The sequence below is a fragment of the Falco cherrug genome, chromosome 15 (assembly GCF_023634085.1).
Source record: "Falco cherrug isolate bFalChe1 chromosome 15, bFalChe1.pri, whole genome shotgun sequence".
Lineage (NCBI taxonomy): Eukaryota > Metazoa > Chordata > Aves > Falconiformes > Falconidae > Falco > Falco cherrug.
The window spans coordinates 15,277,620-15,295,232 of NC_073711.1; the positions used below are offsets into that span (position 1 = coordinate 15,277,620).

The window sequence follows — 17,613 nt, forward strand, 5'->3', positions numbered from 1 at the left end:
GGAATTTCTTAATGGCCTTAGGAGAAGGAGTCTTTATGCATACTGCAATCTAGGCTTCATTCTTAGACTAAATTCCTTCTCATAGATTTTGTGAATGCCCTGTTTTGTAGCCAACACAAACTCTGTCCAGTAAAATAATGTAAGGACTCAGAATGAAAAGAGATTAGCTGTTCCCTGCTCCTGTTATTTTAAAGCAGAAATAACTTTGGCTTCTACTGATTCATAGACAAAGCTTGAAATGCAAAGCATGCTCAACTCCAGATTCAGCATGAAAAGGACCTTAAAATATTCCCGAGTGCAAGTAATGGACTTATTAGAGGGATGAAAAGAGGCACTTTTCACAGAACCCCAAGCTCTTTAGTCCTGTCATATCAATAATCTTGCTTAAGAATTTCATTCTATTTACATTTCTTTCCTTTCCAAATATCCTGCCTGACTCCTACGAAATACAGCATTTACGCTTTTAAAGTGTTAATTTATTTCTGTTAATGCTCAGTGGCAAGTGGTGTAAAATGTCTGCAGATCACCCAGAGCGTGAGCGGGTGCGACAGTGTCAGGATGGTGTGTGACAGGGAACAAGTCTGTACGACGACATGCAGTTTTACACCTGACAATTGAGAAACGGGGAGGTAATTTTAAAGACTTGGTTAAAAGCATCTTCTTTAAATAATGACAGTTGATTGTGCTGGAACTCAACGTACCTGCAATCTGTTCTCCTCTCCTTTTAACACCCACAAAAACAATGCTGACAGTGAGAAAAAAAGCTTTACAGGTATCAGGCTGGCTGTCCTTAAGCTACTAAAATATGCCTTTTTTTTTTTTTTTTTTTTTTTTTTTTTTTTTACCCAGTTTGCTTAGTCTTTGCCGGATCGTTTAATCTAAAATCAGCACTAAGCAACCAGTGGCAATTTTTTCTCTTTGTTTGAAGCAATGGCTGAAAAACAAAGGTATTTCAGGAACAAATTTCAAAAGCCTGTGTAGAAACACCAGGAAAGCAGAAGGAGATGTCCCCTTCTTAAGGAGTAAGGAGAGGTTTTTTTCTCCACGTGGCTCCATGTCCCCAGGACAATTTGCACCGGTCAGGGAGCGTTTTAGCATGGAGGTGTTAGGCTATATCTGCTCATGGCCCTCCCCAAGACAGCACTGGCAGACCAAAAGACCCCAAAACACTGTGATACCATGAGCAGCCATCCTGGGATGATCACGCATGGCATGTGGCAACAGCCAGTGATGATTTTCACAGACCTAGCTGTGTGGGTTTGCTCTGGAAAGGTGAAGCACAGCAATCGCGTGCTGCCTTTCACCCAAGGGTCTCAAAGCACGCTGCATGCATTAATTACACCCTCTGCTTTGCAGAGATCAATTAAACACTGAAGCCTCATGATCCCTGAGACCCAAGCGCCAACCTGCATTCACTAATGGCTAAAACTGAGCCAAGGTTGCAACGAGGCTTCACAAGAACTGATGGGCAAGCTGGGAAAAGCACCTCTGAGTGCCCAGAGTCACTTCACAGCAGCAGCCTCCTCCTCCTGGGATGCTTTTAATTCCTCCAGACACGTCCCAGCAAGTCCTCCTGTGAAGGCAGCCACTCAAGGTTTTGCTCTGAAAACACTCCTTATGGCAAGGCACGGAAAGCAGACACAGCAGGGTGCAGGGAAGGCGAGGAGCAGTTCCGTCCTGCAGCCATCCTCCAGTGCATCCACTCAGCCCCTGTTTCTAAGGACGCCTCAAGAGGTCTCTGGCATTAGTGGTCATTTTTCCTAGTGATGAACTTGACAGCTCTGATGAGACATCCTGCATCCATGTGCTGAGAAGCAAAAAACCCTCAGCAAATCATCCTCGTTGCTTCCTCGTGCGGTGCTGGCCACCGGGCTGCTGTGTCCCCCCTCCCTGGGTCGGGCAGGCTGCAGAAGATGACCCAGCTGCCTTTTTCTGCCCATCTTCCCACCACCTCCAGCCATGAGAGGCATCCCCAGCAGCTTTGCCAGCAGAGCCATGGGAAGGCACCCCAATATCCATGAGTACTTCAAGATGCTCCAGAAACCGCCCTCGCTGCAGCGTTTGCAGAGCCGGCGTCCTTCGCTGGGTCAAACTCACACACATCACACAGGACTTGTACAGCCCTGGTCCTGGTCACTCTGGAGGCCACTCCCGCAATGCTCCAGCCAAGCAGCAAAACCCTCTCTGCCTCTCGCTTCCCCCATTTTGCTCAGTTTGGGCTTGCTGGATGCCTCCCCATCTTTCCGCCTGTCCGGATGATTTCATGTCCCCTCGGAAGCTGGTCAACCCATTTGCCCAGGGCACAGGTGCCAAGCAGCGATGGATTGAGACAAGCAGCCTGCCAACCCATGAACATCTGCTGCCACTGTTTCTTTAGCAACAAATGCCTGAATGAAATAGGTGACAAGTGCATTAAAAAAATATGATACCTGTGCAGTGGAGAGCTGAAAGGCAAAAGGAGATTGTCAGCCCCTGCCGCTAACAAAAAGTGGTGGCTGTGCTGCAGCTGCAGCCTGGGAAACCCATTAAGACCACATGGGGTGTCAAATTGTATGTAACAGGAGTGCAGGGCTTGCAGGCACTGCGTGACGGCAGCCCCACAATGGAGCTGGGCGGAAAGTGGGTCCAAAGAGACCAGAGATGACAGGAGTTTCTCAGCACATACCTGCCTTTGCCTCCCAAAAATGGGGAGGAGCAGGTAAACGGGCCCTGCACAGCCCGCTGAGGAAACGCAGAGACGCTGGGGGTCTGCACAGCCCCAGAAAGCCTGAGCTGCAGGTCAAGGCAGGGTATTTCCCCCTGTGCATCCCATCCTGCTGTGGGATGCAGAGGGGGAGATGCCCAGGGAGGCATCCCTTGGAGCAGGGCTTGCTATGGGGGCTGCATCTGTTTGCTTTGCTTTAGGGTTTGTGCTGTCCTGCAGCCATTCAGTGCCCCAGCGTAGGTTTCAATGGGTGGGAAGTGATTTAGGAACCTCCAGGCAATCCCACACCGTGGTCCCAGTTACCCTGTATCCTACATAACAGGAACTGGTTAAGTATTTTTACAGACAGGTTTCTGCTCCTTAATGTACGTAACTGGTCATAGTCTTACTGCTATTAGCAACTAAAATCACTCTCAAACCTCTTGCTTTCCAACCCAAGCAGAGCAGTTCTTTTTGTTCAATGTCCTTATTTTTGGATTTTATCCTTTTGTGGGTAGACAGAACCATTTTTCTTTTTTCCACATTTTCTAATGAGTTCTGGCGGTAGGAAGCTGTTTGTAAATCACACAAGTATTTGTTTTACTGGAAACATCTGCTTTAACACATTTGTCTTGAAAAAATGTTTTTTTCTTTTTAAACAAAGGTATTAAGCTGCAATGTAAATTGGGCACATCTGTTTATGAGTCACTGCAATAGCACTGCCTCCAATCCACCAGATCACACGGATCTCCAGGGGCCTGATCCAGCTGAAATTGGAAACTTACAGCTCGCTCTGCTCCCTTTTCCGGTACTACTCTTCCAAAAGTATTGCTGCCTGATTTAATAAATTAAGGCCACTAAATAAGAAAGACCTATTTAGCATCTGCTAATAGCATTAAGTGCCTGGCCCAGCAGACACTTAAGTTTCAGCAAGATACTTAAGCCAGTGCCCAAGTCCACCTATACCCAAGGACTGAGTTCAGTGGAATTCTTTGTGTGTGGGGGATGCTCACAGCTGGGGACTCCAGGCTTCACCAGACCTACCTCTGCCCACAGCACTGTGCCACCTCTGCTGCCTTCAGCTGCTCAGTGATCCCATTAAAAATATCTAGAGAAGCAAACTAGCGGGAAAGGGATCAGACGAACCTCCAAGATCAAAATCTGACCCACCAGCCTGTACTTGTTCACTGAAAAACCAAGGGATCAGCAGACCTGGGGCACCAGTCCGGGGCCCAGGAGAAACCATTCAGCTTTGTTTTCTGGAGTGGCTGAAGAGCATCCCCCAACGCTGCTGGGGTAAATAAAGCATCTGGGGGGTGGGAAGGGGAAATCAAAACCAGCAAGGAGATGCCTGGGGTGGGGTAGATTCAGGACCTTCAGCCCCACAAAATCCAAATTGCCCGGACACACACACGCCACCAGGACAAAGCCTTCTGACTGCCACCAAAGCCTGCAGAAGGGCAGGAACGTCCCACCAGAGCCCAGGAGGGCAATGCCGTGCATGCAGACCCTTTCCTCCCTGCACTGGGCCACAGCGGCCCCCCTGGCACAGCCCACCTGTCTGGGACAAATGCCTCCCGCAACAGCACCAGGCTCCCACCGTGACACCCCACCCCACCCCCACCCCCCACCCCCGCCCCTGATATCTGCCACTGCCCCGCTTTTGGAAAAATCAGTTCATTAGCGACAGCACCCCTGGCTGTGCATAGCTATGTGCTGGCTGCATGGTGCTGTGCACACCGTATAGAATCACACGGAATGGGGTGGGCTGCAGGGGGCCTTAAAGACCACCCAGCTCCAACCCCGCCATGGGCAGGGACCCCTTCCACCAGCCCAGGTTGCCCCCAGCCCCGTCCAGCCTGGCCTTGAGCCCTGCCAGGGATGGGGCATCCACAGCTGCTCTGGGCAGCCTGCGCCAGCGCCTCACCGCCCTCACAGGGAAGAATTTCTTCCTAATATCTAATCTAAATCTTCCCTCTTCTGATTTATAGCCACCCCCCCTTGTCCTATCACTACCTGCCCTTGCAAAAAGTCCCCCTCCATCCTCCCTGCAGGCCTCTTTAGGCACCGGGAGGCTGCGATAAGGTCCCCCCGGAGCATCCTCTCCTCCAGGCTGAACAACCCCAGCTCTCCCAGCCTGTCCTCGTACGGGAGGTGCTCCAGCCCCCAATCATTTTTGTAGCCCTCCTCTGGACCTTGACTGTCTTTTAGGTCTTTTCAACGTCAGAAATAAAGCTACAAGTGCCAGGAAGGGAAATGGAAGGCGACAGCACTGAGAACAGACACTGGAGCACTAGGGGGAGGTTTGCCCTTAGCGGCCAGGGGAGAGCAGAGCATTCTTCCACATTCTCTGCACTTGCCTTAGCAGATGATTTATGTGGACAAGGGAAGAGGAAGAGATGTTGCAGGCTGTGTTCTGCGCTGACTTTGGGGACCACACCACTTTTTTTTATTTACTTTTTACTGGAACGATCTACATAGAACCAGAAGAGAACGAGCAAGTGTACCAAAGCTGCGGAGCAAGCGGCGGACAGTTATCAGGGAGGCAGAGGATATTACTCAGACTCTCATAATAACCACCAGCTCCCACCTGCCAACTGCAGTCTGCCTAACACAAAAAAGTCTGAAAACAGGCTGCAGCAGATGTCTGCCTCCCCATGCAGGAAGCGTCTCCAGTATCCACGGGACACAAGCAACTCCAAAATAGCTTTGAGTCCAGCAATTTTACACAGGCTCCAGATACTGAATTAAAACAGGAAAGGGGGGGTTGCAAGGGGGAGAAAAAGGATGTGTATCACATTGCAGTTATAATTTACATTTTAGAAAGCCTGCTAGGACTCCTGCGCTGGACTGAGATGGCAACAGGTGCCCTGGCACTCTGTTCAGCTGCCGAGCCTGACACAGCCAGCCAGGTCCCACAGCAGCCAGCAGTACCTGCCACCACCGTACACACATCCCTGCACAGCACGGCACAGAACCACCGAGGGAGCAGCCAGCCAAGGGGCACAGCAGCTCCCTGGGCATGCAGCAGTGCACAGGGTCCTTCAGCATCCAGAAAAGTGTCAGCCCCAAGGCGCCACTTCAGGCACAGCTCCTGGCTGCTCAGAGATGGGATACGGCAGAGAGGGCCCTTGGAGGAAGGAAGGTGTGGGAAAGAAAAGGTGCTGTCGGGTTTGCATTCAAGTTCTGTGCTGGGTGCACATCCAGCCTCCCATGGGAGGGGAAGGCAAAGCATCATCCCAGGGACCCCAGGAAGCAAGAAGCAAACAAAAAGCAGGAACAGACACCAAGATGTTGTTGAGAGCCCCAAATACCACTGAAGACATTTTCTGAAACAGAAGCTGGTCAAAGTGCCAGATTTCCATTCCCACAGAAAAGGGGGAATGCGCTACTGCTTCAAAGCAGAACAAGGGCAAAACACATCCAAATTTTCTGTTGTATTAAAAAAAAAAAGAAAGGCAAGTTGACATACTACTCCAACAAAGTCTAATCAATTCATTTGGATTTCATGTTTTTTCTGTGGTATAATTAAAAATGTAATCTCAAGTGGACTTTTAGACAAGAAGCCACTCTGGAGTGAAAGCTGACAGTATTACCTTGCGGTATGGGCAAACAGGCTGTTCCTGCATTTCCCTGCTGCAGGAGCAGAGAAAGATGTTTCAATTTATTTCCAAAACAAAAAAATCCCATCAAAAACTCTGGCATGTTTCACCACATTCCAGTTCCAGCAGAGAGGCATTTTGCAACACAAAGTCTTCCCACCAGAAGGTTTCCAACCTGCCTTAAAAGCAACATGGGGGGAGGTTAAATTTTGCAGTTAAGCCACTTTTGCCCCAAGTGAGATGCACCATAGACCCCTAAAAGCTGGCAAGGCCAGCAAACTTCAGAAGCACTCAGCTGCCTGAAATTTGTTGATATGGCAGAAAGCCATCTGGGCTCTCCTTGGAGCCACAAAAGCCCCAGGGCCAGGAATGGATGGCAGAGGCAGAGCACAGCCCGCCGGCAGCCACCGCGCAGGACAGAGGACATCCCTCCTCCAGTTAACAGCTCATCCATCCCCGCGTGCGAGGGGTCGGGGATCTGCTGGAGGTCCACCTGGGAATCGGGGGAGCCAGTGCTCAGACGGATACACCTGGTTCAGTTCATGTTACTCCTGGTGTCAGCTCCGGCAGATGTGCGTGCACAGGTCAGGGCTAATGCACAACAGTCGAAGATAGCTTCTGCCTGATGGATGATGAATCCCCCGTTTCTGGAGCGCACGGAGCGGTGTTGACTCGGTAAACAACTGCGTCCTGGTAATACACTGACCGATGAGTGATTTGCAGGCCGGACCCAAACGCACACTATTTTGCAGTTTGCAAAGCAGGTGGTGGAGAGAAGAAAGAAAGAAACATGGATTTAAAACACTGGTCCTGAGACATTTCTCTGGAGGAGCATCCTTCTCTCTCTTTCTGATATCTTTTTGGCAAGGACTAAAAAGACAGGCTGCTTTCTGGGCAGGTCTGCGCTTCCTTCTGCTGGAGACCATCCACCAGCGCACTTGAGCCCGTGTACAAGTCCAGCGTGGTCTCTCCCTTGAATTAATTTTGAGAGCCTCATCTCAGGTAACGCCTCATCCTCCATCTGGGCTACAACCCATGACTTTTCAGGGTTTGGAAAGATCCAGACATCTTCCAGATATTTAACTCACAGCTTCATCTAATCAGGTTTGATTAGTTCATAGATAGATACACTTATATTTATGGAAAGGTGTAAAAACTCATTTTCAAGAATGCAATGCTGTCATCTGCAGCAAGTAGGAACCTGCTGGATCCTGGGTAAGGAGATCACCGCCATGTAGACTCTCACTCAACCACATCTAAGTAAACACCAGCTCCCCAGAGCCTTCAGTTGCTGCCATAATGCAGTGCTGCAACTTGCACTGCTAGGTCATTGCCACAGTATCCTGTACAAAAACAAACACATTTGTTCAAAGCTGAAGAGGAAAATGAGAGATCAGTTTTTTAAGGCAGTTTGGAAAATCTCAGCATTTCCCATCTTCTTCCCTTTAGGGCTCAAGAATGCTCTGAATGTTGTACCCAAAAGTTTTCCAGTAAGTGGTGGCTTCCATGAAACATCATTTGTTTTCTTGGACATCTCCCTCAGTGCAAGATGACGGACAGCAATGCAGCAGCCACAGCTGAGAGCCCAGGACCCTCTCCTAGACACTTTTAATGAGACAGGGCCACCTGTCCCAATGTTAATTGTGTCTCCAGTTAATCACATAGTTGTATTTCCCCAAGACACCTGAGCAGAAGCACGTCAAGCTCGTCCTAAGCCAGGCTGTGTTCAGTACGTCCTTCATGGCCCTTGGTTCCATGAATTTGTATTCTTGTGTCTTTGACTGCATATGACTTTTGGGTGTCCCCACTGTGTGACATTCCCAGTGGCCCATAGCCAAATTCCCAGCACCACGGCGAAGTGCACCAAAGGATCCCCGTCTTGCTGACCCCAGCCTTGTGTTCAGCTGGTGGCTGCGATTTCTGAGTAGCACCACCCGGCAGTAGCTCAGCTATAGTGCTGTCCCCTGCCTGCTGCCCTTCAGCGGTGCCCAAGGTGGTCACAGACACCTGAAGCATAAGATGTGACAAATTGCAGCATGATCCCAAGGACGGTGAGCTAATACGGGCGCTCAGCACCCACCTGTCTTTGCTCTCATCTGGGCTAAAGACAACACAGCGAGGGACACTGATACAGAGTCCACCGGGAAGGGATCTCAGCTGGACCAGCTTGCCTGGGACCGCAGAGGAGTGGAAATGCTTCCAGGGGAGAAGGCAGTCCTTCGTCATCCACATCCCCCATTTTCTGAGACCAGGAGCCACAGCAGCCATGGGGCAGGAGCGGGATGGCCCTGCCTCGTGCCTGCAGGATGTCCCCACGATGCTTTACAGCCGAGTGCTGGCATACTGACACAAATGCTGGGCACATGCCTCAGCCAGCATGGCTGGGCCACGCTCCAGGGCTGGAGCCCTCTCCTGCAACACCCTAAAGCCTCATTTATTACATCCCCGTAATCACTTTGATCAGCTTACCTGCAGTAAGGCATTAGTAAAAGCCAAGGCACTCCTGAAAGGGGCACCCTCTCCTACGTGAAAAGTCAATCAACATGTTATATTGTTATCAGGCTCGCAGACAAACCTTTCTTTGTATGACAAACTGTGCAGATACGATGCCCTGACTATCAGCGTAAGGTTATCTTGTCGGTCCATTAGCAAGTAGCACCTGGTCTGCTTCTGTCTGAAGTATTTCTTTATTGTTGCCCCTTAAAAGGAAATCTAGTTAAACTATTTTGTCTCTCCACAATGAAAAATGGCACAAGAAGAAAAGCAAGTTTGTATCCGAGTCAGAAATTGTGTTTCCCAGCCTCAGAAGAATTCATGTGTTTTCAGCCACAGAAAAACAGATTCATCATCCTTTAAAGATAAATATGACTATCACTATTGCACCTGGGCAGATTTTTGCATGCTTGAAATTGTTTTGATGTGTAAAGTCATGTAAAATGCTGCACTTGGTAACAATTTAAAGATACATTAACTCCTAAATTACGCTGTTGAAAAGTACCTCCTTAGACACTCTGGCATAACACAAACTGTTATGCAAACTTGCAACCTGACTACAGGGTAAACCTTTTGCCAACGGACTGGCATTATAAACATCAGGGACCGCTAAGCAATCATAGATTTTTCAAAGACTTTTGTGCATCGGTACATGTAACAGCAAAAGCATCATCTCATTTGAACTCCAATGCGTCTCCAACCCTTCAACCTCACCCAGTCACCCTATACTGAGACCAAGAACCGGCCTCATCTGCACTGATATGGGCTTCCAAAAGAAGGATTTAGGCCAACGTCTGCTCACATTGGCAATGTGATGCATGTGATTTATGGATATGAGGATATCAGGGATTTACCTGCCCTCCACTGATCTTGCTTTAAAAAAACACTGGTACCTCATTCTTTGCTTTGGGTCAGAATAGACCGAGGCAGTGGAAGTCAGCTTCTAAAAATACTGGATACAAATTGCTCAGGTGGGCTTGGATCTGCAACCTGTAAGCACAACACTGGAGGAGTTAATTTATTTTTTTTTTAAATTAAGAAACATTGAACCAGAAAAGTAGGAGTATGGGATTAATATGTTCAGTGGATTTACTTGCTGATTTCATAGCTGGTTTTTGCATGTATGTAGCTTTTCTCAAAGTGCAAACTGATTCCAGTAGATGAATTTCTAGTTCTTCAGTTGTAGACTTGCTGTTTCTTTGGACGAACTCACAGCACAGAAGTTACAAGAACCCTTCAAAACGCCTACATTATGTACAATGAGAGGCCTAGAAGAGTCACAGAAGTACAAACAACCAGCTGAAGGATGCTATAAACAAGCCCATCTCTGAAAGCCACCAATAATTTTCCCAGTCTGTCAATAAAAAAATCATTTTTGCTGACGTCAAAAGTGAATTAATGAACCTGCCACTCAATTAGAGCTTCAGCCAAGTGCTATATGTGATTCCCTCTTCATCTTCTAGCTTGTATTTGGTCAGTGACAAAGAATTCTTGACTTCCAACCAAATCTTCATTAAAAGGAGAAATTTCAACAAACACAAACACTTGAAACAGAAAAGCAATAATCAAGCTATTGCACTGTTTTAGTTGGTACAATTCCAGCTGTTCCATCAGGATAATCTAGCTGACATTTGGCCTCATCATTTTTTTCACCCTGAGACAGGATGGATGTCTTGTAAAGCAGTATGTTTCTGCTATCCTTGCTTCAGTCAAGCATTCAACAGCACCCTCTTTGGAGAAAAAAAAAAAGAAAAGGGGGGGGGAAAGTTGCTGCTACAAAAATTGCAGTTTAAATTCCTAAAGCTTCTAGCAGAATAGAAAAATCCAGTGGAAGGATTCTGCGTCAAGAAGGATTCTGCGTCAAACTGACACGGCTCACCCTGTCACAAGAGCCAAGGACAGGGCACCTCTGTTGTCGGCTGAGCAGAGCCACGCACAATAAATATTGATATTGTACGCACGATATTTTTCAGTAGGACAAGCCAAGCCTGCGGGCTGTACAGCGGGAAGGCACAACAGCCACGTGGCCCCGTGCTGTCAGCAAAATTCACACAGACAGGGACATCTTCCACCTGTGGAAGGAGTAATTCAAAAGTCAATCAGGTATTGTCTTTCTCTGCAGACAGATCCAGACATCCCAAGACTCAGCACTAAATGGAGCAGAGCAGTATCAGCAGGTACCGTCAGCTCAGATAGGGCTCCCTGAAGGCATTTGAAGAGAAGCAATCACCATGATAAAGGATGGGAAAACATGATCTTGTAAATATTTTAACTACTGTTGGTCTGTCTCCCAGCCCAGGCACAGGCACAGCGCACAGTGTGAGCCCTGGCAGACTCTGATCACTCCTCCCAGGTTGGGACCAGCCCCTTTCCAGCATGAATGCTCCCTTCTAAGGAACCCTTCCCACAGGAGCGGGCTGCAGAATCCAGGAGGACTGCACCCAACGCGACCCTGCCTGGCACCCCAGGCTGCCACGCACCTCAGCAGGGAAACCCGCTGGTACCCACGTGCTCCCCAAAATGAGCATCCTTCTTGCACCTCATGAAAGTGCAATTCAAATGTCATCATAGCAGCAGCATCTCCTGTTCCCTGCCACAGCAGGGGGTGGAAGTAGCTCAGATTGATGGCACCTCCAGAAATAAACCTGGGAGAAAACGGGAAGGTCCCCAAAGGCTGAGCCACAGGAATGACATCTCAGCACTGAGACCTCTAAAACACGGAATGGTTTGCTGGGACGTTTGAAGATGTTTAAAAGCAGAATAGGATGAAAGTTGCAACTCACAGGAGTTCAGAGGAGTTTCCAAAAACACGGTGCAAGGCAGACAACATGGGGGTCCCGCTCCATGGCCACGAAGGGCGAACACAGAAACCCCTTCTCTCTGGGAAGGCGGCTGCCAGAGACAACACCTGCTCTGCGACATGCCTATATTCCCATTTGGAAGCAACAATGCCTTTGTAACATGTACAAAGGGGTTACCAACAAACAGCTTTTCCACCTGGGAAAGGACCACGCTCGGCCAGCCCAGAGGCGATGTTCAAGCCTGCAATTTGATGAGAACACTCAAAAAAACCCTGCTGAGAGGATAAATCTGTGGCAAAGCAAGCCAGAAGCCATTAAAGAGTTACAGATCTGGGTAAATCAAGGGACACACTGTGCTGATCTTGACTTTCATCCAGCGCCTGGGTATGGTGCGGATTGCTGGAAACTCGCACAGGAGTCCAGCCCACCCGGCTGGTCTGGCAGCATGCGGCAGCAGCCGGAGCAGCAAACAGGCAGGGTGCAGGAAAACTCAGGGCTTCCCTGGGCACTGCAAACTCCCTCTCCCCCTTAGAAATAACCGAGGGAGAGCAGAAAGGCATAACTAACTGCAGGCTACGCAGCAGGAACAGCCAGGCAGGGGAGCTGTTATACACACACAACCTTGCAGAGCCATCTTTATATATCTTTATTGCACACATCTATCCTTACATATCTCATGGGATGAGGCCAACTTCCCTTCCCAGGACAAACTATTTCTACTTAATTCTGCCAAATCCATCTGTTCCCAAGACAACTTTTGTTACCGCCTAGCACAGATATTTTGGAAGGGTAAATCTTCCCCTTCTCCTCCCCCTGCCCTGCGGTTGCTGGATCACTCAGAACATTCCTTAGGTGACACTCCAGCCACTAAAAGTAATTTTTTTCCTCCCAGCAAAGCCTGTGAGATACCTATGGAATAGCATCCCTACACAGGTGAGCTGGACCACACCGCCTTTGCAACCTCCTGCAAAAAGCCTGCACCTTCTCCCCCGCCGTGCCTGCTAAAGCTGCTTGCCCAGCACAGGAGCCTCTCCAGCACCCATGTTTTATTTTCAGGCTTCCTGGCAATGAGCTCGTCGGTTATAAGTGGCATCTTGAGTGAGAATGCCGGAGGTGATCTAATTAGTGGGTGGCTGACTGGAGCAGCAGCAAAGCGCCAGCCACCCTAGGCTCTGTTTGCTTTGGGTGCCCGATGCAAGACAACTGATCCCAGAGGGGTGTGAGCACATGTTTGTGCTGTAAAGTCTGGAAGACATTTGCACTGACTCGTAATTTGGGGGGAAAATACTGTAATTTATTCACAGGCATGATTTGCCATTGGTGTGGCATAAATATATGTGTGTGTATGTGCACAGCTCTATTTTTAGAGCTGCACGGCCAGGGTGCTGGCTCCACGGTTACTCCATTGACAAACAGGATGCGTTCTTCTCTGAGCTGGGAGGTTTTCAGTCCTCCCCCTTATTGTAAACATTATCTGCCTTCAAAATCCTTAATGTGTTGCAGATGTGACAAACAATAAAAGACCTATCATAAAAAAAAGCCTGCCATCTCCACGTTTCCCACTGGGGCAACATAATAATGAATTTATTAGCATATAGGGCTCACCAACATATGTTTATAGTCACTCACAAACTTTTGACTTGACAGTTTACAAGTATGTTTAAATCATTAAAGTTTAAGTTGACTGTCCAGTTATTACAGGCTCATTATAAATAGGAAACAAAGGTTACATTTTATACAACAGGCGATAAATCAAAACTAGCCTGTATTTGAGACTGACTGACTTCCCCCCGCCTCTTTTTTCATCTCCACATTTTCAAGACCTTCTGAGGGCACATCTCGGTGAGGCCAGCACCGAGCAGCTGTTTGCAGTTAGCTGGCAGGACCAGCAGCACCCACACCAGCAAGCAGGAGAAACTCCCACTGCATCCAAGAGATGCAAAGACCTCAGAGGTGGCAAACGCTGCCAACATTTTCGCTCAACCGACGGCCAAACTTAGGGCCAGCCTGAGGCTCCCACCTCTCCTCCCCACCAAGGCATCGCCAAGTCCATCTGCAAGGCTTGGGAAACCCTTTGTAAGGGAGGAGATCTCCGCTGCCATCCTGGGGCCATGGGAATCTCCTCCCAAGTAGAACAAAGCCTCTAAGAAAAGGGAAGCAAAGGACCCAAACTGCATTCCCCGACTGTAAACCTCCAAGGGCTGGCAGAGGCACTCAGACACGCTGGAAGGGGGTTTTGGGGTTTGACCACTATGATGAGACCCCCCCCCCAGCCATCCATCCATGTCCCTGCCTTAACACCGCAGAGCATCCAGCACAGGATAAAACCAGGGAGTCAATAACTCACCCCGCCACTCCCAGTCCTTTCTGCCTCTATTACGGGGTAACCACCTTGGGCAGGAGACAGATAAAGCCACACTAAATGTAATAGTTAACTTTGTAAACTATTTCCAGATTTTAAAGCCTGGCATCATTTCAAATCGGCATGCTAACCTAAAATTTAGAATTTGTGGAAAGTAGGGGGGGGGGGGGGGCCGGAACGTGGAACGGTTTCTGGTCCCTTTTATTTCATGCTATGTGCATGTGATATGATGGAAAAAAATAATTGAAAAATACCCTTTCAAAGTAAAAAGAAATATTCTAAAAAATGTTGAAAGTGAGTATTTCCACACCATCAGCAACTTTTCCTGGGCTTTTTTCCAAAATAAAACTTGAACGGAGTCACAGTTTGTATCCAATACCAGCCAAATAGGATTCTGTCACTGTCAGATCAGTTTCGCCTTTCTGCTCTAAAGCAAAACATAAAAAAAGAGCATTACGGCACGGGCAAGTGAGGAAGCACCAGAAAGTCTCCCTGGCCACCCCAACGGCACATCTTGTGTCCTCTGAGGCCAGCCAGTGCCTAAAAGCTGTGTTGGACAAACCTCATGCTCTCAGCAACCTGAAAGACTTCACCTGCCAGGAACACAATGCCCCAAAGCCACTGCTGCTCTAAAGTTAATATTTACCCATCCTGTAGCAAAGGCAGCAGCAAACACCCTCCAGCAGAGTAGCACAGGGAGGACAACTCCTCGTTTCCTATTACATGTTCACGTACCGCAGGGATAAGAGGGGTCCACACTGCTGGACAAGCAGGTTGTCAGGGAGATCAATACAGTGATTAAACTAGCCTAGAGATGGAAAAAGGCAGAAAGGATTATATACCCGGCTCCAGAGATCGTTGATGGTATTATGGGGAAGGCTATAAGAGGAAATTTGAAACACGCTAAAAATAGCATAAAGGTGTGACACAAAGATCGCAGAAAATGAAACACGTGCATCTGCTCTCGACTCAGGATGATGTGGATCACCTGTATTTCTTTAATGTACACTTTGATATTTAGTTCTTGGATGAAATAGCATACATTTTATCCTTCTCTGAATTCTGTATTTCTCTTTCAGACTTGGATTGGAGGACTTAAAGAGTCTTTTCTTTTCCTTATCCAATATTTGAATATATGTATTTTATATATTTGACATAATGTGTCAATAATCTTTGATATGAAACTGGCATTTAATATTTCAGCTCTCACTTCATTAAGGATATTTTAATTATCCCAGACCAATGGAAGGGAATTTATAAACATCTGTGCTTCGTTTAAGAGCCCAAATTTGCCTCTTAAACTTCAAAGCTGTAAAGCTGATTTTATCCAGGTTCAGTTGTCTGGTCTCTCAAAGAGCACTGGAACCAGCATTAATTGGGCCAAGCCTCTAGCCCGCAGTCCCATGTCCAGCAGACCCCACTCATCCACGATGGACACAGCCTCGAACAGCCTGGTCTTGCTCATGTGAATGAAACTGATGCTGCTGCTGAGCATCACGGAGCCAGGAGCAGGATGGCAGTGGTTGGGGTTGGTGGGTCGGGCAGAAGGCCCACGTCCACAGCACGTGTGACTGCCCAAGTCACAACTGGTCCTTCGCTTTCTCCTCCCGGTGGGTGACCAGGGACTACCTTATTAATAATGCAGCTTCAAAGCACGAGCATGGCCATTTTCAAAGCAATCAAAGACATGACTCATACTGGCAAGCAACGCAATTTTAGCCTCCTGAATTTCTCCAAAATAAGACTATAAGGTATTTGTCAAAAATTACCTTAGGTTCCTAAAGCCCAGATCAGAAATATCCATCATTTGCTGCAGTCAAACGATCCTTACCAACTTTCTGATGCTCTCCAGAAAGCTGAAAAGCTCATCTCTATGCTCATGAGTGTGGGCAGCAACAGTAAAGAGAGAAAAGGGTGGCTCTGGGACCCACAGTAGGTTTGCAACCTGTCTCAAACTTTCTCCCATGCATTGCCCTTAACACACCCCTGCAAAACCAACCTGGAAAGCATCAGCATTTATTCTCCAGCTGCTGCCTCAGCTGGCACTGAGGCCAGTCAGCATGATGCTAGCATCAACAGCCTCTGGACCGTGACTGTGGAGAGCATCAGCGGTACCTGCAGTGAGCGGACCTGAGCAGACCCCCGAGAGCAGCTCCCCACACCATCACCAAGACTCAGAACCCACAGAGGGGCAGCTGCTGTGGGACCACCATCCCCATCACCTGCTAAGAACCGGAGCTGGTTCCTCACTCGCAGCTCTCCATCCCCAGAGCCTCCGCCACAGTCATCTTCATCGTCGCAGTCTCCGCTCTCCTCCTCCTCCTCTGGGGTTTTTCCTGGAGCTTTTCGGTGGGGCAAAGCCATCCCTTTGAGCAGCTGAAAGACATGAGGTGCCACAGTCATTCAACAGCTTCCCTCCACCCCCCCTACTGCTTCATCCCACGCTCGCAGAGAGATCAGGTGACAAGAGGGGGACAGGGCTCAGTGGAGACAGGATGGGGGGACAGGACTCCATCACACTCCTCATGCCAAAGCAATGACAAGCTCAGCTTCATTCATGGACAAAGCTGCAGACAAAACCTCAATGGAAGAAACAAAAGGAGGAGGAAAAACCACACTGAGTAATTCTGCCCCTTGGCTTCTGCCCAGCAAGCATCACATGAGCTGGAGTGCGTCCAGCCAGCTCTTCAAGACCCCAGTGCCACCAAAGCTCTGGTGTCGGCTGCAAAATACGTGTCCAAAGACGGGGCAAAAACCAGCAGCAAGAGGAGACTCTGTTCAGGGATTCACACTACTTTCAGGGACTATCTCCCATCTGAGAAGTAACACACATGAAAGGAAACAGCAGATCTCTTGGGTCCATATCGTGGCCCACAAAAATAACCTAAAAATCTCATTCCTCACCCTGGAAGTGAAGGGGATGCTCGTCAAAGTTTTTGGGATAGCCAAGCAACACAGCAAAAGGATCTTTTAAAGGATGTTTAGTTAAAAGTCCTAACTAACAGTGACAAGTTGCGCATCCCCGAGACAGGGACCCGAATGGTTCCGCTGAGCACAGGTCAGGATTGCTTTCCGAACACAGGTGGGAGACCCTCATGCTGCCCCTTCACAGCACGCGGAGGGATTAGACACGTTTTAAGCTCTTGGCTTCCTCTTCCCACCGACTTTTCTGATTTTGCTGTTGCTGAAAGCAGCCAGCTATTTCATCATAAACTCAGATCCACTTTGAAAAAAGTATGAGTCAGCTGGTTAATATATGCCGAAAATTTCTATCATTACCACTCTGCTGTTAAAAGCCTTCTTGAATTTAATCCCAGCACTAAAAAAAAAAAAGAAAAGGATAAGTAACTGAGAAGATATTACAAAATGGGAGCTTTCCGCATACTTCAGGGGTTTAGTTAGTTCCATCTATTGCAGCAATATGCATGCCTTTCAAGGCATTTTTTAATATCTGGAATCTAGATTATATTTTTAAACTATCAAGGTAGCCTTAGAAAACAGTTTCTAAAATATTTAGCTGCTGAAGTTTATACAGCCTTGCAGGAATGCTTTCGGCATCTGGCTTGCTCTGTCCACGGCAATGTCCACATACCTTAGTGTTTATATTAGAGGAGCATAACGTAATGAAAAACAAATGGCTGGATGTGAGACCCCTTTGGGTTTCCCAGCTGC

General features: G+C 48.2%; 1 protein-coding gene across 1 annotated transcript in view; it reads right to left on the reverse strand.

The window, feature by feature from the left end:
• The window catches only part of GPC3 (glypican 3), a 154,986-nt gene that overhangs the window by 11,789 nt on the left and 125,584 nt on the right, over window positions 1-17,613 (reverse strand). The window contains exon 7 of the mRNA XM_055727739.1: window positions 16,164-16,317. Coding sequence (XP_055583714.1) covers window positions 16,164-16,317 — 154 coding nt within the window. The remainder of the gene's footprint in view (window positions 1-16,163; window positions 16,318-17,613) is intronic.